The 21,409-nt window shown below is 35.2% G+C and overlaps 1 protein-coding gene across 1 annotated transcript in view; it reads left to right on the forward strand.

Annotated features, from left to right (window-relative positions):
- Nucleotides 1-21,409, forward strand: part of RASA1 (RAS p21 protein activator 1) — a 103,896-nt gene that overhangs the window by 63,215 nt on the left and 19,272 nt on the right. Inside the window, exons 9-12 of the mRNA XM_027606317.2 lie at nt 3,542-3,620; nt 10,238-10,358; nt 11,589-11,745; nt 19,554-19,641. Of these exons, the coding sequence (XP_027462118.1) occupies nt 3,542-3,620; nt 10,238-10,358; nt 11,589-11,745; nt 19,554-19,641 (445 nt within the window). The remainder of the gene's footprint in view (nt 1-3,541; nt 3,621-10,237; nt 10,359-11,588; nt 11,746-19,553; nt 19,642-21,409) is intronic.

The raw sequence follows: 21,409 nt of genomic DNA on the forward strand, positions 1-21,409 counted from the left end.
TTTTGGAGGCTTTCATAAACTAAAATGATGGCATTTGCCTAATTTAATCCCTTAAATACCACAGCAGTCTTCGCCGTTCCATTTAGAATTTCTCTTAATTCCAGCTTGACTTTTGAGGGTATAGAGGTCCAGCAACTGGTTTTCCTTAGAAAATGAAACAAAAAAAAACAAGTTGTAGTTGCTTGCCAGAAGGCCCATGAACAGTTATGAGACATCAAGTGGAAGATGTGAGTCTAGACGTTTGGATCCTTTTGCACACGTCATATAGAAAAGCTGCTTGAGTGGTTTCTACATTAGTAGCCCAATCTAGACATCCTCACTGAAAATCTAGCTAGCTGCAATTTGAACTCTTTATGAAGATAAATTACTTTTTCCCATTTTCCAGTTTTCTAGGGACTTGGAATATATAAAACTGTAAGTTGAAAACATATATTCTTAACTGAATTGATAAATGTCTATCTGGAAGCTTTTAAAGATAATTTACATAGATTTATTTTCGGGGAAGTTTGTTTACTGACTTAAACTTCCTTACGATATATATTCTGCAAGATGAAAATTCTTCCTACATAATGGAAGTAGTCTGTAAAATATATAAAGGTTGACTTTTTTATTGATAAAGACCAGAATGAAGCAGGAAGAAAGAAGTATTTGAAGTATATTTCTTTCTAAATTATTGCAAAATTATTAGTCTGCTTACAAAATAATGACGTAAAAATTTTTAAATGCATGTTAATTTAGTGGCTGTGATCATTCCTCCCAATTTTTTTCTTTTTTAAAAAAAGACATTTATTTTAGAGCGCAAGTGTGAGTTGGGGGAGGGGCAGAGGGAGACAATCTTTCAAGCAGACTCCCCGCCGAGCGTGATGCCCAGTGTGGGGCTTGATCTCACGACCCATGAGATCATAATCTGAGCTGAAACCAAGAGTCTGATGATTAACCAACTGAGCTCCCCCACCCACAATTTTTTTTTATAGATAAGTTCATTTGATAAAGTTCAGGAGTATTGTTGTTTCTAGTATTAATGTTAAAAATTTTTTTCAAAGAAAGCTAGAATTATGTAAATCTGACGTCTGGAAAAAGGCAGTTTTACAGTTGTTTGGAAATATATATTTCAGCATGGAAATATATTCCATTACAGCATTAGTGTCAATAATAGAGTAAATCTTAGAAGATAAACCTTTGTGGGGTGTTCGGCTGACTCAGTTAAGAAGAGCATGCGACTCTTTGTCTCAGGGTTGTGAGTTCAAGCCTCACGTTGGGTGTAGAGATTACTAAGAAAAAATAAATGAACTTAAAAACATACACCTTTGTGATTACCACTTACTGTTTAGATATGTAAGTGTTAAGTTGGATTATTCAATAAATCTATGTAACAGAGCCATACTGTACTGTCTTTTGTCCCCATTAATCCTACATTAGTCTTTTGGTAAAGAGAGGTAGTACTTAAGTGTGTTTCATTTAGAAATTGCTTTGTTGAGACATAACTTTAACATTCCTCTGTAAAACTTTTAGAAAGGCAGGAGAAGCATTTAACAGCAAGTATAATTCAGCAAACATTTATTAACTAATTTACTTTTTGAAATATATTGTACAGACCCCATTTATATACATTAACGAAAAAGATACATGAGGTACAAGTCTATGAGAACAGATGGTTGGCTGATTGTGATGAGTTCAGGGCTGTACACATAGATACAGGAGAGACTCAGTGGAAACAGAGCAGTTGAGGTAGTGATGAGAAGGGAGAGGGAGGAAGGATTTTGGTCAGACCTTGAAGATTGCTAACATTTATCTAGGAGGTTCAAGGAGAGACATGGTTTTATTTATTAAGTATATTACTAAAATGAAAGTATCAGATATAGTATCTCTAGAAACTCACATTTATTTCACAGATGTATATTGAACATGTTTTAGTTTTCTGAGATGTAAACCTATCTGATTTTATATCTAAAACTTTCATGGAATGTCTAGGAAATTCTGGGTTGTTGTATCTCCTTTGACTGTTTCTTTAGGTATATCTGGGTAGAATATGAACTAAAGTAATTTAAAAAAAAAAAATCTTCTAAGTCCAGCTCATTGGTAAAAATATATCTGATTGGTTGTCACATACTTTTAAATTTGCTCTTGGGCAGTCTGAACCGTATTCCACAACAGTATCCTATTCTTTCAGCTCACGGACAAGAATTATATTGTAATGCTGAGATGCTCCACTGGATCAGTTGCATTTTATAGTTACTGAGTCAGAAACCTTTGATATTTATTGTTTTTTATAGATTTACTGCTTTTTGCTCTGAAACACATAGTCATCTCTGAGGTGGTATCTGTCTTCAAATGTCTTCTTTTCTGATTTTCTTTTTTCTTTTAACATTTTTGGATTTATATGTGGTATTACATTTTTCCTTTAAACACTTATAACCCTCCTTGTCTTTTTTAACCTGAATACCTTTTTACTTGTCTCATTTTGTGCCCTTCCCCCTTGTGTAAAATGCTGCCTCTGGTATTTAGTTCATATCCATTCATACTTTTTTCATTAATATTTTCAAGTCTTCTGTTTTGCTATTTTTAACATATTTGCTTTAATTTCATAGTATAGCAAAGACATTTTATCTTTGGAGACATAGATATGTATGTATATGTGTATATTTTTGGAGAGGGGTGTGCATATGTATATATATACATACGTATCTCTAAAGAATAAAACATATATTTCAGTTCCATCATTAAGAGAACTGGAAAAAATCAAGTGGAAGGTTAAGCAAGATCTGTTTTGAGAAATGTTTCCTATCTGTCCGTAAAATAGCCATTCCTCCAGTATATTAAAGGGAAGTTTAAAAGTCTAGGATTTAAATATTCAGGACAATAAAATGGCCTACCGATTATACAGAAACACTTTTATATTGGAAAACTCATTATGCATGTTAAATATATATAATGTTAAAATATATAATGTTTTAATTTCATTTTAGTAAAATTTCCCAGATAGTAAGACTATTTTATAGCATTATTTATCAAATTCATCAATAAGCTTTCCCTGGGGTAGCGATAATCCTACATGTAAAATTAGCTCCTGGTCTTCTGTTTGTTTCTGCTTTTACTTGCTGTTAGTGTGTTTTATTATCTAACTTCATCTGATTGTTTGAAAGCAGAATGTGTGTTTTGATGATAAAAATTCTTAAAATCTACCTGAACTTGCTTTATAAATGCCATTTCTCTATCAGTTCTTTCTCAGTTCCTCAGAAATACTCTTTTTTTTAAAAAAAGAAGGTAGACTTTTATTCTTTCCTTGCTTATACTAACTCTTTGAGTATGTGTATGCAAAATTGGGATCTCTGACTCCGGTATTCTGACCTGTAAACGAATTCTTGCTTTTCTAAAGTAATGTGACTATTATAATCATATATATTGATGTATTTGGGTTATATGCTTTTGAAAACACTTGCAAATACATAATCCTTGTTAACAGGGTCTTTGTGTATTTTCAAGATCTGCATTTTTTTTATAAGACAAATTATGTCAATGTTAGTAATTTTTATTTTAACAGCATTGGGGACATCATAGATCACTATCGAAAAGAACAGATTGTTGAAGGGTATTATCTTAAGGAACCTGTACCAATGCAGGTTAGTGTTGTTTTTCTTTTTGCAGTAATAAGCATTTTATCTTAAAATGCATTTTTGGTATATGTTTTATGCGCACATTCATGCATTTAAAATTGGATAAAATTTAAAACTGCTGTTATTCAGATTCTTTCAGAAAGTAAATTGTAAGAGAAACACTTAGTTTTTAATTATGTTGATTCTAGCCTTTGTGGCTTTTTGAGAATAGAAGCAGTGGTGGGACAGAAGTTGTGTTATACTGAGTCAAGGAATGAGCTTGTTGGAGGCAAAGGTGGAGATAGCAAGGATAAATCACAGCTGGGCTTACATAGGTGAGCTTGGTAAATAAAATAAAAATGAAATCTAAAAGAAGATATAGGGCTAAGAGGGGTTTAAACTTTTTCATTGTTTATTTGGCTATAGGTTTATGGTGAGAGAGTTTTGTGCATGTCTGTATACTCTGCATAAAGCCACTAGTAGTGAGGAGAATGACAGTGGTGGGTGACATGGGGTAGTGGCAGTACCTGATGTACAAGGTCCTAGGGAAGGCAAGAGTGGCTAAAATCCACAATATGAGAGGAAAGATTGGTCTTGAACAAGAGGGCCTGTTGAATATTAGCTGCTTAATGCATAGGGTATTGCTTAGTCTGTGTATTTCATACACTTTCTGAAGAGTGGTGGGCAAAGTTTGTAGCAGAGGTTAGGCAACAGATATTTCAAAAGAGAGATTAAGAATTTTCTATATGGAAAATGGAGGTATTGATACTCCAGGGACGTAAAGAAGGGTTTTTGGGTGCCCATCCAAACTTCCACAGTGACTGGTTATGTCTCTATTCCACAGTTTTTCATCCTCCTAACAAGTTAGTTTCAGATGGTTGTAGCTGCTGTTCAGTGCAGTTGCTGAGGTGGGGATCATTATTCTGATGCTTAATATCAATTCAAGAATCATCATCTTGTCACACTTAATATAGCTTCATTTCCTCACACTTTTCTGGTGGAACGTATGGTCCACGAGAGCAGGGGTATTGCGTTGTGTTCTCAGTGCCTAGAGTAGCATCAGTGTTACTGAATGAACGACTGCTCTCCAGTAGGAAGCACCTACTTCACCCCCTCTGTGTTATCACTAATGTGTCTTAATCTCGTGCTTGTTGCTGTCTCCATGTCCATCCCTTCCTCTAGTCCTGTCTAGGCACTGCTAGTGTACGATCCATCTCAAGTTTCACTTTCTCCTTGACACCTTCCTGATAACCGTAGTCAGCCCTGATGTCCTGCTTTTGTTGGCAGTTCTGGCAGACACTGTTCACTATTCTACTCCATAGTAAAACAAACTTTTTTTTTTAAAGATTTTATTTATTAAATTTGACAGAGAGAGAGAGAGAGAGAGAGGGAGAGAACAGAAGCCGGGGAGCGGCAGCCAGAGCAAGAGGGAGAACAGACTCCCCGTTGAGCAGGGAGCCCGATATGAGGCTCGATCCCAGGACCCTGGTATCATGACCTGAGCCGAAGGCAGACGCTTAGCGACTGAGCCACCCATGCACCCTCCCTCCCTTTTTTTTCTTTTAATCACGTAGTTTGGTACATGTTTTCTAGAAGCACTGCTCAGGGTCTTTTTATTAGGGGCCAGAGGTGCCTTTACGTCCAGATTCTGCCACTGTGTCCCACTGCTCTGTCCTGAATTCTAATTCACATTGGCTATTAGAGTTAATGATGGTTTTGTTCTAGAAGTGTACAGATTTTATTTTATTTGTCTACAAGTTAAGCCATGCGTCTTGAAATTGTGCTTAGAATTTTTATTTTAGAAAAATTTACTTTTTATTTATTTTTTAAAAATTTTTTATTGTTATGTTAATCACCATACATTACATCATTAGTTTTTGATGTTAGAAAAATTTACTTTTTAGAAAAACTAGCACAATAATTATTACTTGACATTAAAACTTTTTTGTACTTAAGTTATAAGGTTGTTTTAAGAATTACTTCAGACATATAATCTGCCGCACTCCCATGTTGCGGTTTCATAATTCAGCAAACCCCAAATTGTTGTCATTTGCAAAAGTGCCAATTAATGCTTTGAATACTTCAGAAATAACTGATGCCAGTTACAAAGCAATTTGATTACTACATAAAAACCATTAAATGCTATTTGACGTCTATTAATTAGGACCTGGAGTAAAAAAGGTTACTGTAGAAGTTTGGGAGTCATTATACTTACCTATCCTTCCCAGCAGGATTCTATTACAGAACAGAAAGTGCAATAATAACCTTTTATTAATGGAAAAACTGATTAGCTCACTCCCCCTGAGGTGACTCTGCATACCCCCATTCAGAATAAGATGCTGGAGTGGAAAGAGCAGTCCTAGGTAGCTCTGCTTACTTTGTGGAGCTAACACTTCTGGAGACAGACGTTAGAAGAGAAGGAGCCTTTTGAGACAATGCAGCCCACAATAAAATAGGCAACACTTTTTAAGCACTGTGTTTTAGACACAGTTCTTACTAGTTTATTTAATTTTCAACAACTTGATGAGGTCGCTGCTATACAATAGGGAAATTGAGATTGGAGAGGGTAATGACTTAGGGCATTGAGTCATCCTTGACTCTTCTTTCTCTCCTATGCTTTATATCCATACTGTCAGGAACATCATGCTGACTGCCTTTCAGATAAATGTACCACATGACCACTGTTAGAATCTGACTTTGGTCTCGCTGTTTCCACCTTTGCCCCTTAACACTGCACAACAGTCAGAGGGATCCATTTAAAATGTGAGTCGGATCATTTCACTCCTCTCTTTAATACTTGCACCTGTTCTACATTTCCTTCAGAGTGAAAGCCAAAGTCCTTAACAATGGCATTTCAGACCATAGATGTCATCTCTTTGGTCCTCTGAACGCCTCTCTTTCTACCATCCTTCTCTCTCACTTGTCTCCACTCATACTGGCTTCTCTGCTGTTTTTTAAAATATGCCAGTCTGTCTCCTACTTTAGGATCTTTGCTTTAGCTGTTGACTCTGCCCAAAATGGTTTTTTTCTCAAATAGCCACATGTCCCATTATCTTACTTCTTTTGCTCAAAAATTAGCTTCACAGTGAGATTGACCCATACACCTTATTTAATACTGCCTCTTCCCCTACCCTGTAAAGCACTTACCATTTCTTAACATACAGTATGATTTATGTATTATGTTTATTATCCTTCCCTCATTAGAATGTAAGGTCTTTGAGTATAAGGATCTTGGATTTGTTCACTGATGTATCTCAAGAACTAGAACAGACCCTGGCACTCAACAAACATTTATTGAATTAAGTGTACGGGAACATTTAAGACTTCTCCAGAACTGTGTAGAGAGTAGGCCCTGAAGCTTTCCCTTTGTAATCCAGTGATTGCTGGAGTTTGGAAAGTTAAGTTCCGTCCTTGGCCATAGTGTCTTCTAATACGTTGGAATCCTTTAAAAGTTGTAGATAAGTATATCAGCTCTTACCGTAATATAATTTAGAAAAGAGTTACGGAGATCATCCTGAAATCAGATATTTAAATCCAAATATTAGTGTAGTTATGTCTTAAAGTACAAACTACAAATATGCCACATTCTGTAGCCAATACTAAATATTATCATTCTTATTTTTAAAGTTTTTATTTATTTGAGAGCGCGCGCGCGAGAGAGAGAACATGAGCTGGGGGAAGGCAGATGGAAAGGGAGAGGCAGACTCCCCTCTGAGCAGGGAGCCCAATGCGGGGCTCCATCCCAGGACCCTGGGCTTATGACCTGAGCTGAAGGCAGACGCTTAACTGACCAAGCTACCCAGGTGCCCCTAAATAGTATCATTATTCAAATAAAAGACTGATAAGTACAAATCTATATAACCAGGAGAGTAGTCATCACTATTTATCATCTGGGTCCAGTGTATCCTTTTAAGTTTTTTATTCTTAAGTCATTTTAAGAATAATTCTTAGAAGTTGGAATAAAGGTATAGTCCAAAAAAGGTTATTAGAAAATTTAATAAGAATTTAAACATAGCAAACTCAAATGTTTTCCCACATTTCCTTGGTTATAAAGGCTTGAGATAAGCAGTTGTTAATCCACAATCCATGTCATGCATGGACCTGGAACATAATCCGTCTTGTAAATCCTAATTCCAGATTTCAGATACATCTCTAATTAATTCTTGCTGTATAATTACTCTGGTTATTCTTCCCACACTTTCACTGTCAGAATCCAGTACTGATTCCAGATGTAAATATCTGTCTACTGGGTTTTAGTTTATGATTCTTGCTTTTAGTTCATGTACTTGAATTATCAAATGGAATAATTTTGAAAACTTGGATGGCTTATAATTTTGTTGGCAGAGTACAGTCTTCTTTGCTCCATAAGGGTAAAATATTTTTCTGTTTAGATTTTTAAACATCAGTTACAGTGATAAATATGGTGAATTTTAAAATTTCTACATTATGTTTCCTTCTACAGCCTTTGGATACAAAGTACCCTTTGTCCACTTACAAATCATATTAAGTAAATCTTGGGTGCACAAACATAAATTTATTTATTTTTATTTTTTATTTTATTTTTTTTTAAGATTTTATTTATTTATTTGAGAGAGAGAACGAGAGAGAGAGAGAGAGCACATGAGAGAGGGGAGGGTCAGAGGGAGAAGCAGACTCCCTGCCGAGCAGGGAACCCGATGCGGGACTTGATCCCGGGACTCCAGGACCATGACCTGAGCTGAAGGCAGTCGCTCAACCAACTGAGCCACCCAGGTGCCCACAAGCATAAATTTAAAGAACCTTATTTCTTTTTAGCAAAACAGGACAGTCTAGATTTTGTGTCGCAAAATACCGTGTGATCGCATTCTTGCTATTAAATGACTGACTAGATAGAAACACTGTACGTATTCCCTCCCCTCCACTGCCTAGAAATCCACGTTTACTTAGTGTTTCTTGAGTTTGAGAAAGTTTAAGGATACTGTCATCTGAAGAATTGTAGTCTAAGATTTTTGCTTATCAAAAATCAATTTTATCATCACAGTAGATCACAAAGTGCTGCTGCCTCTTTGCATTCATCTTTTGATTTTTTTAATAATTGTCAGACGTCTTCCTATGTCAATTTTTTTCTCTTTGCTCTTAGCGGAAAATCAAGAGCTCTGGGCTGTGTTCAATGAAAGTTAGTAAAAAGATAACATAGATGGGCTTTTATACTTTTTTGAAAGATGCTGCAATACTTGGCAACACAGTTAAAAAAAAAACAACAAAGGGTGATGCAATAGAGATAGTTTATTTCACTCTTGCATCATCTTGTAAGCTAATGGTTGACAAACTTTTCTGTAAAGGGCCAGATAATAAATATTTTAGGTTTTGCAGGCCTTCAGTCTCCATCTCAGCTGCTAAACTCTGCCTCTGTAGTGAGAAAGCAACCACAGACAAAACATAAAGGAATGAGTGGGGGTGTGTTTTGATAAAACTTTCTGTCCACCACCAGGCAGTGGGCTGGATTTGGCGCCTGTGCCATGGTTTGCCAATCCCTGCTCTTTAGCATACTTGAGAAGTAATTGTTGAATAATGATGAAATGATTCCTAGGATGATGAAATAGCAGAATGTTTCAAGATAGAGGAAAAATATGATTTATGAAAATCTTATATCTTAGATTTATAAAAGGATCAGATGAACCCATGAAGTCTCTAAGAAAACAGTCATAAAATATTCATCCTAGCAAATAGTAAGAACTGCTCAAAAGAGAAACTTAAGAAACTGAAATTGAATCCAGTGGATCCCAATGCTAATACCAATGACTGATTTATTTTGGAAAGATCGTTGTAAAGACACTCTTCTCTTTATATTCTTCCTGACATCAGAATTCTTTTTGTTACTTGGGAGGATTTAGCAGTTAAGACACATGCATCCATTCCTAAAAGTCAGAGTTATGTAAAACCATGAAATAAAAATCACAAGGTTATGGGAAGGGGTGCAACACTCAGAGAACCTCATCGGTAACACATAAAGATAAGAACCTAATAAAATGACGCATAGTTTTTATATATGCTAAATGGTTAAGAAATATTTACTACAATAAATATGGCACTTTACCTTGAAAAAGACCCGAAGTTTACTTGTCAAAGAGGCTGTCAGGGTTGTGATTATTGTAAAGTGGTAGAAGGATTATTTGAAATCAGATGGTGTTCTAACACCAGGTGTGAATGATGGGTGAGGCATATAATGCTTGGTGAATTGAGAGGGTTGTGAGGTATTGGAGGTGTGTTTTGTATATTCCCATGCATCTCCTCTATCAGCTGGGTGCCATTTTCTGCATTCACCTCGTGCTTCTCAAAGACATAACTGTGCATAAGCAAACAGGAATTGGTTTTATGCTTAAATTGGTTCCCAGTTTATCAGTTCTGTTGGGACAAATTCATGTTGTCAGTGTTAATTGCTATAACACAACGAGGCAATGTAACAAAACTGTATTTTTGAGACTTTCTTTGGAAAGCAAAGGATCTCTTAATATATGTTACATTATTTAGAATTTAGCCTTAAAAACGTTATTTAAATGTTGCAGACACACACAAACCTGGCTTTTAATTAGTAATTCAGTAGATTTTATTTAATTTCCATCAAGAATTCATGACGTAATTTTAATATTTTTAAAAATTCACAGGATCAAGAACAAGTACTCAATGATACAGTGGATGGCAAGGAAATCTATAATACAATTCGTCGAAAAACAAAGGATGCCTTTTATAAAAATATTGTTAAAAAAGGTTATCTTCTAAAAAAGGGTAAGTATTAACTTTAAAGATTCAATTCCAGTATTTTCCATTAATATTTAGTAGAAACATTGTAAATATTGGGCACAAAACTTCCCATTGATGTATTTAATAAGTTGTTTTGACATGAATTATTAATAATTGACCCTTGTTTAAAGCTTTATATTTAAGTATCCTTCAAAATCTAGGCTAGGATAAAGAAGATGTAGTGTACCCATACAATGGAATACTACTCAGCCATCAAAAAATTGAAGTCTTGCCATTTGCAACGACGTGGATGGAACCTAGAGGGTATTATGCCAAGCAAAGTTAAGTCAATTAGAGAAAGATAATTATCATATGATCTCACTCATATGTGGAATTTAAGAAACAAAACAGAGGATCGTAGGGGAAGGGAGGGAAAAATAAAACAAGACGAAATCAGGGAGACAAACCATAAGAGACTGTTAATCATAGGAAACAAACAGGGTTGCTGGAGGGGAGGGAGGTGGGGGGATGGAGTAACTGGGGGATGGACATTAAGGAGGTCATGTGATGTAATGAGCACTGGGTATTATATGACTGATGAGTCAATGACCTCTGCCTCTGAAACTAATAATATATGTTAATGAATTGAGTTTAAATAAAAAAAATCTAGGTATATTAAGTCCACATTTTCAAGCAGAGTTTCATGAAACAAGCTTACGTATTTCCAAGTATGTCTTGCATTCTTGAGGTCAGTTCCAGTGCAAGGTATTTGGTTCTTTGCCCCCTCTCTACCCCATACTTCATTATTATTTTTCTTTTTTAAAGAGAGACTTCTAATGACACTTGTCACATTCATTGTTTTGATATTTCTGTTTTATAGACTTGCCTCAATTTAATATTAAGAAATGTTAAGGGGTTGGTTGTTAGGGTGTGGGGTGATAGAGTAGTTTCTTGTGATTAAAAAGGAATTACTCCTAAGCAAGAATTTTAAAGATTTTATCTTTGTGAAACTTTAAAAGATATAGTTATGGTACCATTGTCATTTACTTTGTGATTCATTAAAACAAGCAGTCTAACAAAAGGCGTTTTTCTTCTACAGATAAATTTAATAGGCATTTTCTCATTTTGTAAGGATTGGTATGTTACTGATAAAGCTTTGGAATAAAAATGGAATATGATTTTTATTTTCAGCAACAATTTTATGATTTTAATATATATATATGACTTCATAGTTTATCATTTGCCTAAGGGAAAGCACTTTTTTTTTTTTAACAGGCAAAGGAAAACGGTGGAAAAACTTATATTTTATCTTAGAGGGCAGTGATGCCCAACTTATTTATTTTGAAAGTGAAAAACGAGCTACCAAACCAAAAGGATTAATAGATCTCAGTGTATGTTCTGTCTATGTTGTTCATGATAGTCTCTTTGGCAGGTAAGAAATTGGTTTCCTATTTCTTTCTGGAATTGTTTTAATAATAAAATAGTGTGGATATGTTCAGATCATTTTTCAAAGTATAGCCAATGGATTTTTGAGAGTCCTAAAATAATCTGACATCTAAAATGTCAGATTTAGTTTCTAGGGTAGTTTCTGTTTTCCTTATTTATTTTTGACTAACTGGTGCATGAAATTCCACTTTTGTATTACATAGGAATCATAAAAGATGACTTGTATATAGCATGTTTCCTCCCTCCCTTACCACCAGTCTTTTGAGTGACTGACTTTGAGTCTTGTCCTCTTTCCCATTTTATCACATTCTCTCTTAACTCATTGCATCTGGTAGTACTGAGTACACTCAGTTGTATTATTAACTTGATAGGCAGGTTCCTAAAAGAAAATTTGACATTAAGAATCCTAATATAAAAATAATTGCTTCAGTAGGGAAAAGGGGAGTATTTCAAATTTGGAGTCAAAACATTTTTTCTTACATTAATTTCAAAGTTTTTCAAAAAATAAATATAAATGTATAAACTAAAGGTGAATCCTGATCATCACAAGGCACATTCAACTCTTGATTACTTCTAATTTTTTGATCAGGAACAATGGCCTTTTCTTTACCTTTCACCATCAGTATTATTAATAATCCATTCTAGAGTCTTTATAGATAAACTTACCATTTTTATTACATACGGTATTAATAAAACACAAGGCAATTAAAAACAAATGTTTTACAACTGTTTTTCTGCTGCAGGATGGCATTTCTACTAAGCAAGTCTAGCTTTATCCTGTTTAAGTTCAGGAATCTTCAACACAAATAGCTGTAGAACATACAAAACCTTGTCATTTCTTTTCTCCAGACTTTGTTTAGGACATCACATTGGTGTTACTTGTAATTTTAATAGTCAGTTTTTTTAAGTGGTCAAGGTTTGAGAATTGCTGAATTGAACACATAGTTTATCCTTAAAGTAGGGCTTTTTGAAATCTCTGCCAGTGTTTATATTCTGAATCACTAAGAGGGAATTATAATATGAAGTATTTCATGAATCCTTTGACCTTGATAACGCCCCCCGCCTTTTTTTCAAACACTTCCTAATATCTCATAAAAACAGCTGTTCAAAAAACAAGCAAAAATTTTTTGGGTAAGAGGATTTCCTAAATTTTGGTTTTCCTTCCTTAACAATATGAGAATCTTGACCTTCGGGTGTGGTTAGATCAGGCCTCTGGCTGCTTTTCTTTTCATCTTTCTGCTCTGCCTGCCTTTGTGTGTTCTCAATTATTCCTCACAAAACAGCTTCCTTCATGGTAGCAAAGTGGTATAAGTACCCGGGGAAGGAAAAAGTAAGCATTCCCTCCAGTAATGATAGAAAATCCTGAGAAAGCACTATTGCGCCACCTCTCAATCAGTGTGTAGTCCTGGCTTCCCTGAAGTAGCAAAGGAGTGGGATTACCTTCATAAATGGAGGCCATTGGGTGTCCAAGCCCTGTTGTTTCTGAAGATGATCCCACCGAAATAGTGAGGCTGCTTTGTATTCTCTGTGGGAGAGGGAAATGGATGTTGGGGAGACAACCACACTATTCACCACCAAACATGGTTTATTTGTGCTTTGAATAGCTGCAAGGGGGGAGAGATTTTGGGGACAAGCTTACTGAAATAAGTAATATGAAATAGGTGGTTCTTAAGCTGAGTCTTGGAAGATGGGTATAAGTTCATTTAAATAATTAGATCAGAGCTTTCCCAACCCATGTGCCACGAATAGGCTATGGGTGTCCCTTGAGATATTGGTGGTGATAAAAATGTTACTGTAATAAAAATATTAAGTGTTTTAAATTTCAGCATTTCATTATTGTAAAATATATAAGGGAGGTCTTCAAAAAATGTAACTTCAGATTTTTTTTAGATATTTAGATTGTTTTTCATTGTTACTTCTTTGATTGGCTTTTATGTATAGATATTTTCCCACCATCAAGGGCAGTTTGGTAATTAAAGCTGGAAAGTCATTAAAGTCACAAGATAAAAACAGTAGCCTTAATTTAAAAATTCAACCTATTAATTAGGCCACTTAAGAAATGTATTGGGAGGGGCGCCCGAGTGGCTCAGTTGGTTAAGTGACTGCGTTCAGCTCAGATCATGATCGTGGAGTCCTGGGATGGAGTCCCACATCTAGCTCCCTGCTCAGCAGGGAGACTGCTTCTCCATCTGACCCTCCTCCCTCTCATGCTCTCTGTGTCTTATTCTCTCTCTCTCAAATAAATAAAATCTTAAAAAAAAAAAATGTATTGGGATAACTAAATCCGGTAAGTCTTCTCTTCCTCAGCCTAAATATTTTGCATATAAGTTGAGTAAATCAGTGGGGCCAGGCACATTGTGTTGCACCATACCACTAAAGAACTGTTAAGTTTTAAATAAAAGTCCCTCTGCCCCTGTAGGTTCCCCTCCCAGTCCCCTCCTTTCCATAGATCTGTTCCTACAGTATCAGATTATACCTGGGAAGCTTGTTAGGAGATCTTGGAATTAATAGCTAAAGCTAAAGCCAAAATGCTTCACACGGAGTTGGAGAATTTGCTTGTTGAGTCAGTCTGCATGGAAATTGCCCATTGTATGTTTGAAGCCAAAGAAATAGAAGAGATACTATTTTCAAATAGTATTAGATTGGGTTCGATAGTATTATCAGTAAATGCATTGGTGAATCAAATGATAGGCTGTATACAGATCCAGAGATTACATTTTTCACTGTACACTGATGAATCTACAAAATTAGAGAAATACTTGGAAGTAAATTGTTGGTCATTCAAGGAAGTACCAAAAGAAGTTATTAAAGATAAAGTATTCAAAACAGTAAATGAATGCTTTGAAACAAAGAAGATACTGTAGAAATAGTATTTAAGTTTATGATCAATGATGAAGTTTCATGATAGGAACATTTAAAGGTTTTACATCAAAAATTCATTCTGGAAAATAAGCAATACAGAGAGACTCTTACATGTAAAAGTCTGTTTGTAGATCACAATTCCACATGAAATATTATAAAATGGAGTCTAATAAAATGCAAGTTGCTTCAGTTGCACATGTTTTCAGTTTTATGGGAGGAAATGGGATCAGAATACCACTGTACTGTTTGATACCAGAGTCTGTAAGCTGTCCAAAAGAAGAGTTTTGCTGAAGTTTATGATCTACAAGAAAAAAACTTATTGGTGAATGATTTGCACTTCACAGATTAGTTGAAGAATGGGTAAACTTCCTCAGAATTAGAAGTACAACACAAAAATATATTAATATGCCCTGATAGCTTATAGATTCAAAGCAGAAATTCAACTTTGGAAAAAGGTTAAAAATGATTCCCTAGTGATACTTAAAATTTGAATAACAAGAATCTTAAAAGAGTTACTAAGACTAATAAAAGTACATCTGTGTAAATTTGGGTGGGGGAGAAAAGCTGTAACATTATTTTTGACATACTTTCTATGAACAGGCACTAGTGGACTGAAAAACCAGTTTACAGTATCAAAATATCAGAAAGGTCAGTGTTACACTTGCCAATTAAAATGACTGCTAGAGTTAAAGAACAGGTCTTTTAATGTGGTTTAAAGAGACTGAATTATTCCTCTTATGCTTAAGATCAAGAAAGGAGTTTCAGGAAGCAGAAAAGCGGTAAATATACATTTACCATTTGCTACAGGATCACAGCTTCTTGTGCAGAGTCTCTTGTTGAAGGTGGCTTTTAAGACTCTGATATTGTTTTTAATGATACCAAGTCTAAACCTGGTATGAAAAGGTTATGTTCATGGGAACTAGGGTACAAGTCTTTTATTTTAAAGAACTGAGTTTTTTCCAAAGTATGACAGTTTAACATCAACTGTATTTTTGAGGGCCTTACTATGCAAGAGTTGGGAAACACCAAGAAAGAGCAGATCCCAAGAAAAACACAATCAGCAAAGTATATTTCAAGGAAGTGAACAGACCCCTCTACCAGATAGTAGGACTAATGAAAAATAGGTTGACGTCAAATTATATATCATAGAATGCAAATATCATAGTATGAAGGGGGAAATTGTGGATGAATGCAGTTATCTTTTTCTTTGAAATATATGGCTAGTGCTGAATATTTCTTGCTTTGTGTATGTATAGAACCCAACACACTGACTGACCTGCATTTGAATGAAATGTAATGTGAAAATTAACAGCACCTTGCAACAGAGGTGAATGGCCTGCTTGTTCTCTGGCCATGGTGAAGCAAAGTTTGGATAGCATTGCTCATTTGCCTGTTTTCCTGAATGGCTCTAGCTGCACAGCTATGCAATTTTTCCAGATTATTTTCAGTATTAAGAGATCGCTAAGTACTTTATTTCTTTATATTAAACTTCTAACTTTTAATACTGCTTTACTTTAAATATAATCATTTCAGAAGCACAGGTTGAAAGACATTTCAGTGATAGAGTTACCATAGTGAATATTTATGTAGGAATGTTTGTACCTTTTCATAGGCTGAATCTCATTGTGGCAGTATTTATTTTCATTTAAGAACAGTGTTTTTGCTGGATATTAAATTTTAGGTTGACAATTTCTTTCAGGGTTTCAAAGATTTATTTATTTACTTAAATATTTATTTATGAGGGAGAGTGAGAGACTGAGAGACTTGAGTAGGGGGAGGGGCAGAGGGAGAAGCAGACTCCCTGTGGAGCAGGGAGCCCGATGCGAGGGTCGATCCCAGGGCCCTGGGATCATGACCTGAGCCAAAGGCAGATGCTTAACTGACTGAGCCACCCAAGTGCCCTTCTTTCAGCATTTTAAAGAATGTTTTCTGCCTCCGACCTTTTTCGTTTGTTTCTGATTATTTCTCTTTTAGAGATAATACATCTTTTTTTCTCTTTGAGGTGTACAGTATTTCATCTTTCTCTGGTTGCTTTGAGATTTTTCTTTAGATTTTTAGCAGTTAAACAAAAATGTGCCTACTATAAATTTTCTTTAAAAAACTTTATCCTAATATTTGCAGAGCTTCTTCAGTTTGATGCCCGAGGTCTTTTGTGAGTTTTAGAAAAGTCTTGGTAACTATCTCTTTAAACAGTTCTTCTGCCACATTTTCTTTCATCTCCTGTGATTCATGTTACATGTTATATCTTTTTTAAAGATTTATTTAGAGAGAGAGAGAGAGGGTAGGGACAGAAGGAGAGGGAGAGTGAGAGAGAGACTCTCAAGCAGATTCCCCACTGAGGGCAGAGCATGACACAGGGCTTGATAGCATGACCTGAGCTGAGATCAAGAGTCGGGTGCTTCACAGACTGAGCTACCCAGGCATCCCAGCGTGTTGTATCTTTTACTAGGTCCCTTGTACCTGTTATATAGTTTTCTATGTTTTCCATAATTTTTTCCTTCATGTGCCCTAGACTGGATATTCTGATTTGTCTTCCAGTTCACTAATACACTCTTCTGCAGTTAAATGCATTTCTTGAGGTCTTAATTTTATTAATTACATTTTTCAATTTAGAGTTTCCATTTGATTCTTTTATAGATGTAATTAGCTGGCAAAATTCTCTATTTTGTTACCTATTTTCTTAAACCTTTTAATTACAGTTACTTGAAAGTTGTATCTACCAATATCTGGATTATATGTAGGTCTTTCCCCTTCATCTGTTTTCTTAGATTGGCTTTTCAGTCGTTTGATCATGATTCCTGTGATATCTACTTATGTTTGACTGAATGGTGGACATTGTGTATGAAAAACTAGAAGCAATGGATAATGTTACTGCCTCCAGAAAGGACTGTTCTTCTGCCAAATAAGTCCCCTCAGGGATCAAATGGAGGTATTGGTGAAGGCTGTTCTATTTTCTGGTTTGCCCTTATTTTGAAGGCATGGGTAGGGTTCTCAGATGAAAGCCTTCTCTTTTAACGACCCTAAAGTCATTTGTCTCTCCTAGCAGTATGAAACTGCTGAATGTGCTGGTTAGTTTTTGGGCCTCTTAGATGCTGCTTCCTTCAGCTAGGCTTCTCAGCTTCTTGCCCGGTGCAGTTTAGGAATTGGCAAATGCATTTGAAAGGGAGAGCTGTGGAGAATTTCAGGCTCTCCTCACTATGATCTTGGCCTCTCAAGTCTTAGTTGCTCTGGTTGTTCACCAGTGATTTCGAACAGTTGTTTTTTGTTTTATTTATATTTCATGGAGCCAGAAAGGCCAGTCTGATTCAAGCCACTTGGAGAAGCTGAAGTTTCCAATTTGTACTTGTATTATTTTATAGCATTCTCAAAGCATGATAGGATGGTTTTTTAATAAATATTAAGCTTGTACTCTGGGTATTTTGCTGTAGCCTCCTAACACTGAAGTAAAAGATATCATCTGATTAATGCAAGAAATAGGAAAAACATTTATTGAGTTTTGAGTTTCAAAAACATGAAGGTCCTTATTTATTTATTATTAAAGATTTTATTTATTTGAGAGAGAGCGGGAGAGAGCGCAGCAGGGTGAAGGGCAGAGGGAGAAGCAGACTCCCTGCTGAGCAGGGAGCCCGATGTGGGACTCAGTCCTGGGTCTCTGGGATCATGACCTGAGCCAAAGGCAGACGCTCAACTAGCTGAGCCACCCAGGTGCCCCAGCCCTTATTTATTTATTTTTTATTATGTTCAGTTAGCCAGCATCATTAGTTTTTGATGTAGTGTTCAACGATTCATTGGTTGCGCATAACACCCAGTGCTCATCACAACACGTGCACCCCTTAAGACCCATTACCTGGTTACCCCATCTTCCCACCCCCTCCCTTCTGAAACCCTCAGTTTGTTTCCTGGAGTCCAGAGTCTCTCATGGTTTGTCTCCCTCTCTGATTTCTTCCCCTTCAGTTTTCCCTCCCCTTCCACTATGGTCCTCCCTGCTACTCCTTATGTTCTATGTTTGGGTGAAACCATATGATAATTGTCTTTCTCTGCTTGACTTATTTCACTTAGCGTAATCCCCTCTATTTCCATCCATTTCGATGCAAATGGTGGGTATTCATCCTTTCTGATTGAGTAATTTAATTCCATTGTATATATGTACCACATCTTCTTTATCCATTCATCTGTTGAAGGGCATCTTGGCTCCTTCCACAGTTTGGCTATTGTGGACATTTCTGCTGTTAACACTGGGGTGGCCCTTATTAAACATCTTATAATCGTTTCCAAGTCTCGTTGGAAATACAACAAACATCTTCAAAAAAAAAGATGTAAACTACTAATGTACTTCCATGTCAAATGAATTCTAGTATGGTGCATACTGTTGGAGGACAAGAATAAATATGTACTGTATACCACTGTTGGGTTATTTAATCATCAGAACAAGCAGATGATGTTTCCATTTTAACAGATGAGGAAAAGTGGTCAGTTGTAAAAAAAAAATTTGAAAATAGATAAAAATAGGTTTTAAAAAATCACCCACAGTCTACCTGTGAGAGATAACCACTAAGAACATTTTTGGTCTAAGTACATGTCTAGTCTTTTTCTAGCACTTATAAATGTATAATATATATTATTATGAAGTAATGAGTTAGTAACATTTTGCTTTAAAAAGTGTTTAGCTATATGCAGTTCTAGCTTAAAACATTTTTAAACTTTGAAGGATTGATAAAATTCCAGGGGTGCTGACAAAAAGTCTTTTAGAATATACGCAGCTGATGTTTTCTTTTCAGTGATGATCTGGACAATGGAGTATTGGTTCTCTAAATTAGGAATTAATGTCAATTGATACACATTATATAATTATATGTTGTGATTTTTTTAAGTTGGTGTGTTTTAATACTTTTTGTTAAGCTTCCTAATAACTTTTCTGTTTATATTTTAAAGGCCAAACTGTTTTCAGATAGTGGTTCAGCACTTTAGTGAAGAACATTACATTTTTTACTTTGCAGGAGAAACTCCAGAACAAGCAGAGGTAAGTTAATTGTTTTCTCAACTATTGCAAACCTTTATTTAGCTCGTTTTCTTTTTAAGAAACTATTGCATATGTGATAAAGTAATAAAAAGGAAGACTGAAATCTAATCATCTTTTTATTTCAAGGAATGAGAACTCTGATGTGTAAATTTTTTTTGAAAGAAATGCAGGAAAAAACTCAGTGAAGGGCTATTAGGAATGAAAATGCCATTTTAAACTGACCTTTAAATACTGTATGATGTTGAGTCCAACTGAGAATGCTCATTTAAAATCCTCTCTGCAGAAAGGTTATAGAGATTCTCAGTACAATTGAAAGGTAAGCCAGTTAGTTTTGCTAACAAACATTGTTACTCTTTACTGGTTGAACTTCATGTCTAAAAATAGAAGTTCAGTCATCAAAAATAAAAGTATTTTAGGAATTTTCTATTTTTCTCTAAGTCTTCATGTGATGTCTACTTTCAGCACTAGGCAATGGTCCATGTGCAATGCCCTTCTTAAAATTTCTATTAAATTTTAAGCATTGCTGTGATGAGAGAATGTTTTCCAAAAGCTCTTTTTAAAAATACTTTGATTTCTTTGAACCATAATATTTCAGAGGTGTTTACTGGTACAAATACAGTGATACTTCTTCTGCTTATACTCTACGGGAAGAATCTGAAGGTGGTTAAGAGGTCAAAGAAAACAACTTTGTTGTAAATAGAAGATAATTTGCCAACTCTGGATGTGAGGCAGAAGTTCTTAAAACTGGATCCTGGCATGCGTCCCTGATTCATAAATTATGACAGTATCTTAGACTCTAGAATTGATGACTGAGCCACATTAAGTTTTATGGTTTACAAGTGAATGTCATGTTTCAAATCTTTGCAAAACATTTCAAATAAATATTATTAACATATAACACACAAAAAGCCTCGTTTTGTGGGTATTATACACAAATATTTAGATGCAAAAAGTAGAGTTCAAAGCATTTAGATAACATATATGTATGTGTATATATTTTTAATGCTAGAAATTGAGTTAGGAAAGAAATTTAAACTTCAGTTTCCTGTCCTCCAATTATTTCATCAGATTCCCTTTTGGTAAATAAAGATGTGTTATATACCTTGATGACATTTCAGTATAAATAGAACATTTTTTTTGTTGTATTTATATATAAACTTTACATATGTATTCTTTATTTTCATATACCACTTAAAGTCCAAAAATACCATTGGTATTTCCAGTTTTGTTACTTTGGTAGCCTTTGGGATCTGTGGTTACTCTCTTCTATTTCTAAAAGCTATGGTAATTGATTAGGTCTTAATTTGTTCTGTAAAGATGTCCTCTAAACATTCAGAGTTCAGACTGAAATAGTCAGCAAGCTAAAGATATAACTGAGTAAAGCAGTAGTGCAGAGCTTTGTGGAAATAAGCCAAAGATTAGATTTATTTTTGATAAACCTAAGACTGTTCTCGCCTTTCTCCAGACCACTAGATAAACATTTAAAAATACAGCTTCAATTTAATTTAATATTAGCCTAAAAATTGTTTTGAATCTAATGTTTTGTTTCAAAGGCTTACAGATAACCCAGATCCCCTTACACATTTCTACCTATATCATGGTCTAAGGTAAGATTAGGTGCTAGTCATCAAGTCAGTCATCATGTGATCAGTTGGTTTTGCAGTCAGTCCTCCTTTCACAAAATAGAACTGCTTAATAACTTCACGTGGATTTTACTTTTTGGCTAATTAATGGTCCCTCATGGCATACTTAAACATTAATTTAGGGA

Source organism: Zalophus californianus, chromosome 5 (genome assembly GCF_009762305.2).
Source record: "Zalophus californianus isolate mZalCal1 chromosome 5, mZalCal1.pri.v2, whole genome shotgun sequence".
Classification (NCBI taxonomy): Eukaryota; Metazoa; Chordata; class Mammalia; order Carnivora; family Otariidae; genus Zalophus; species Zalophus californianus.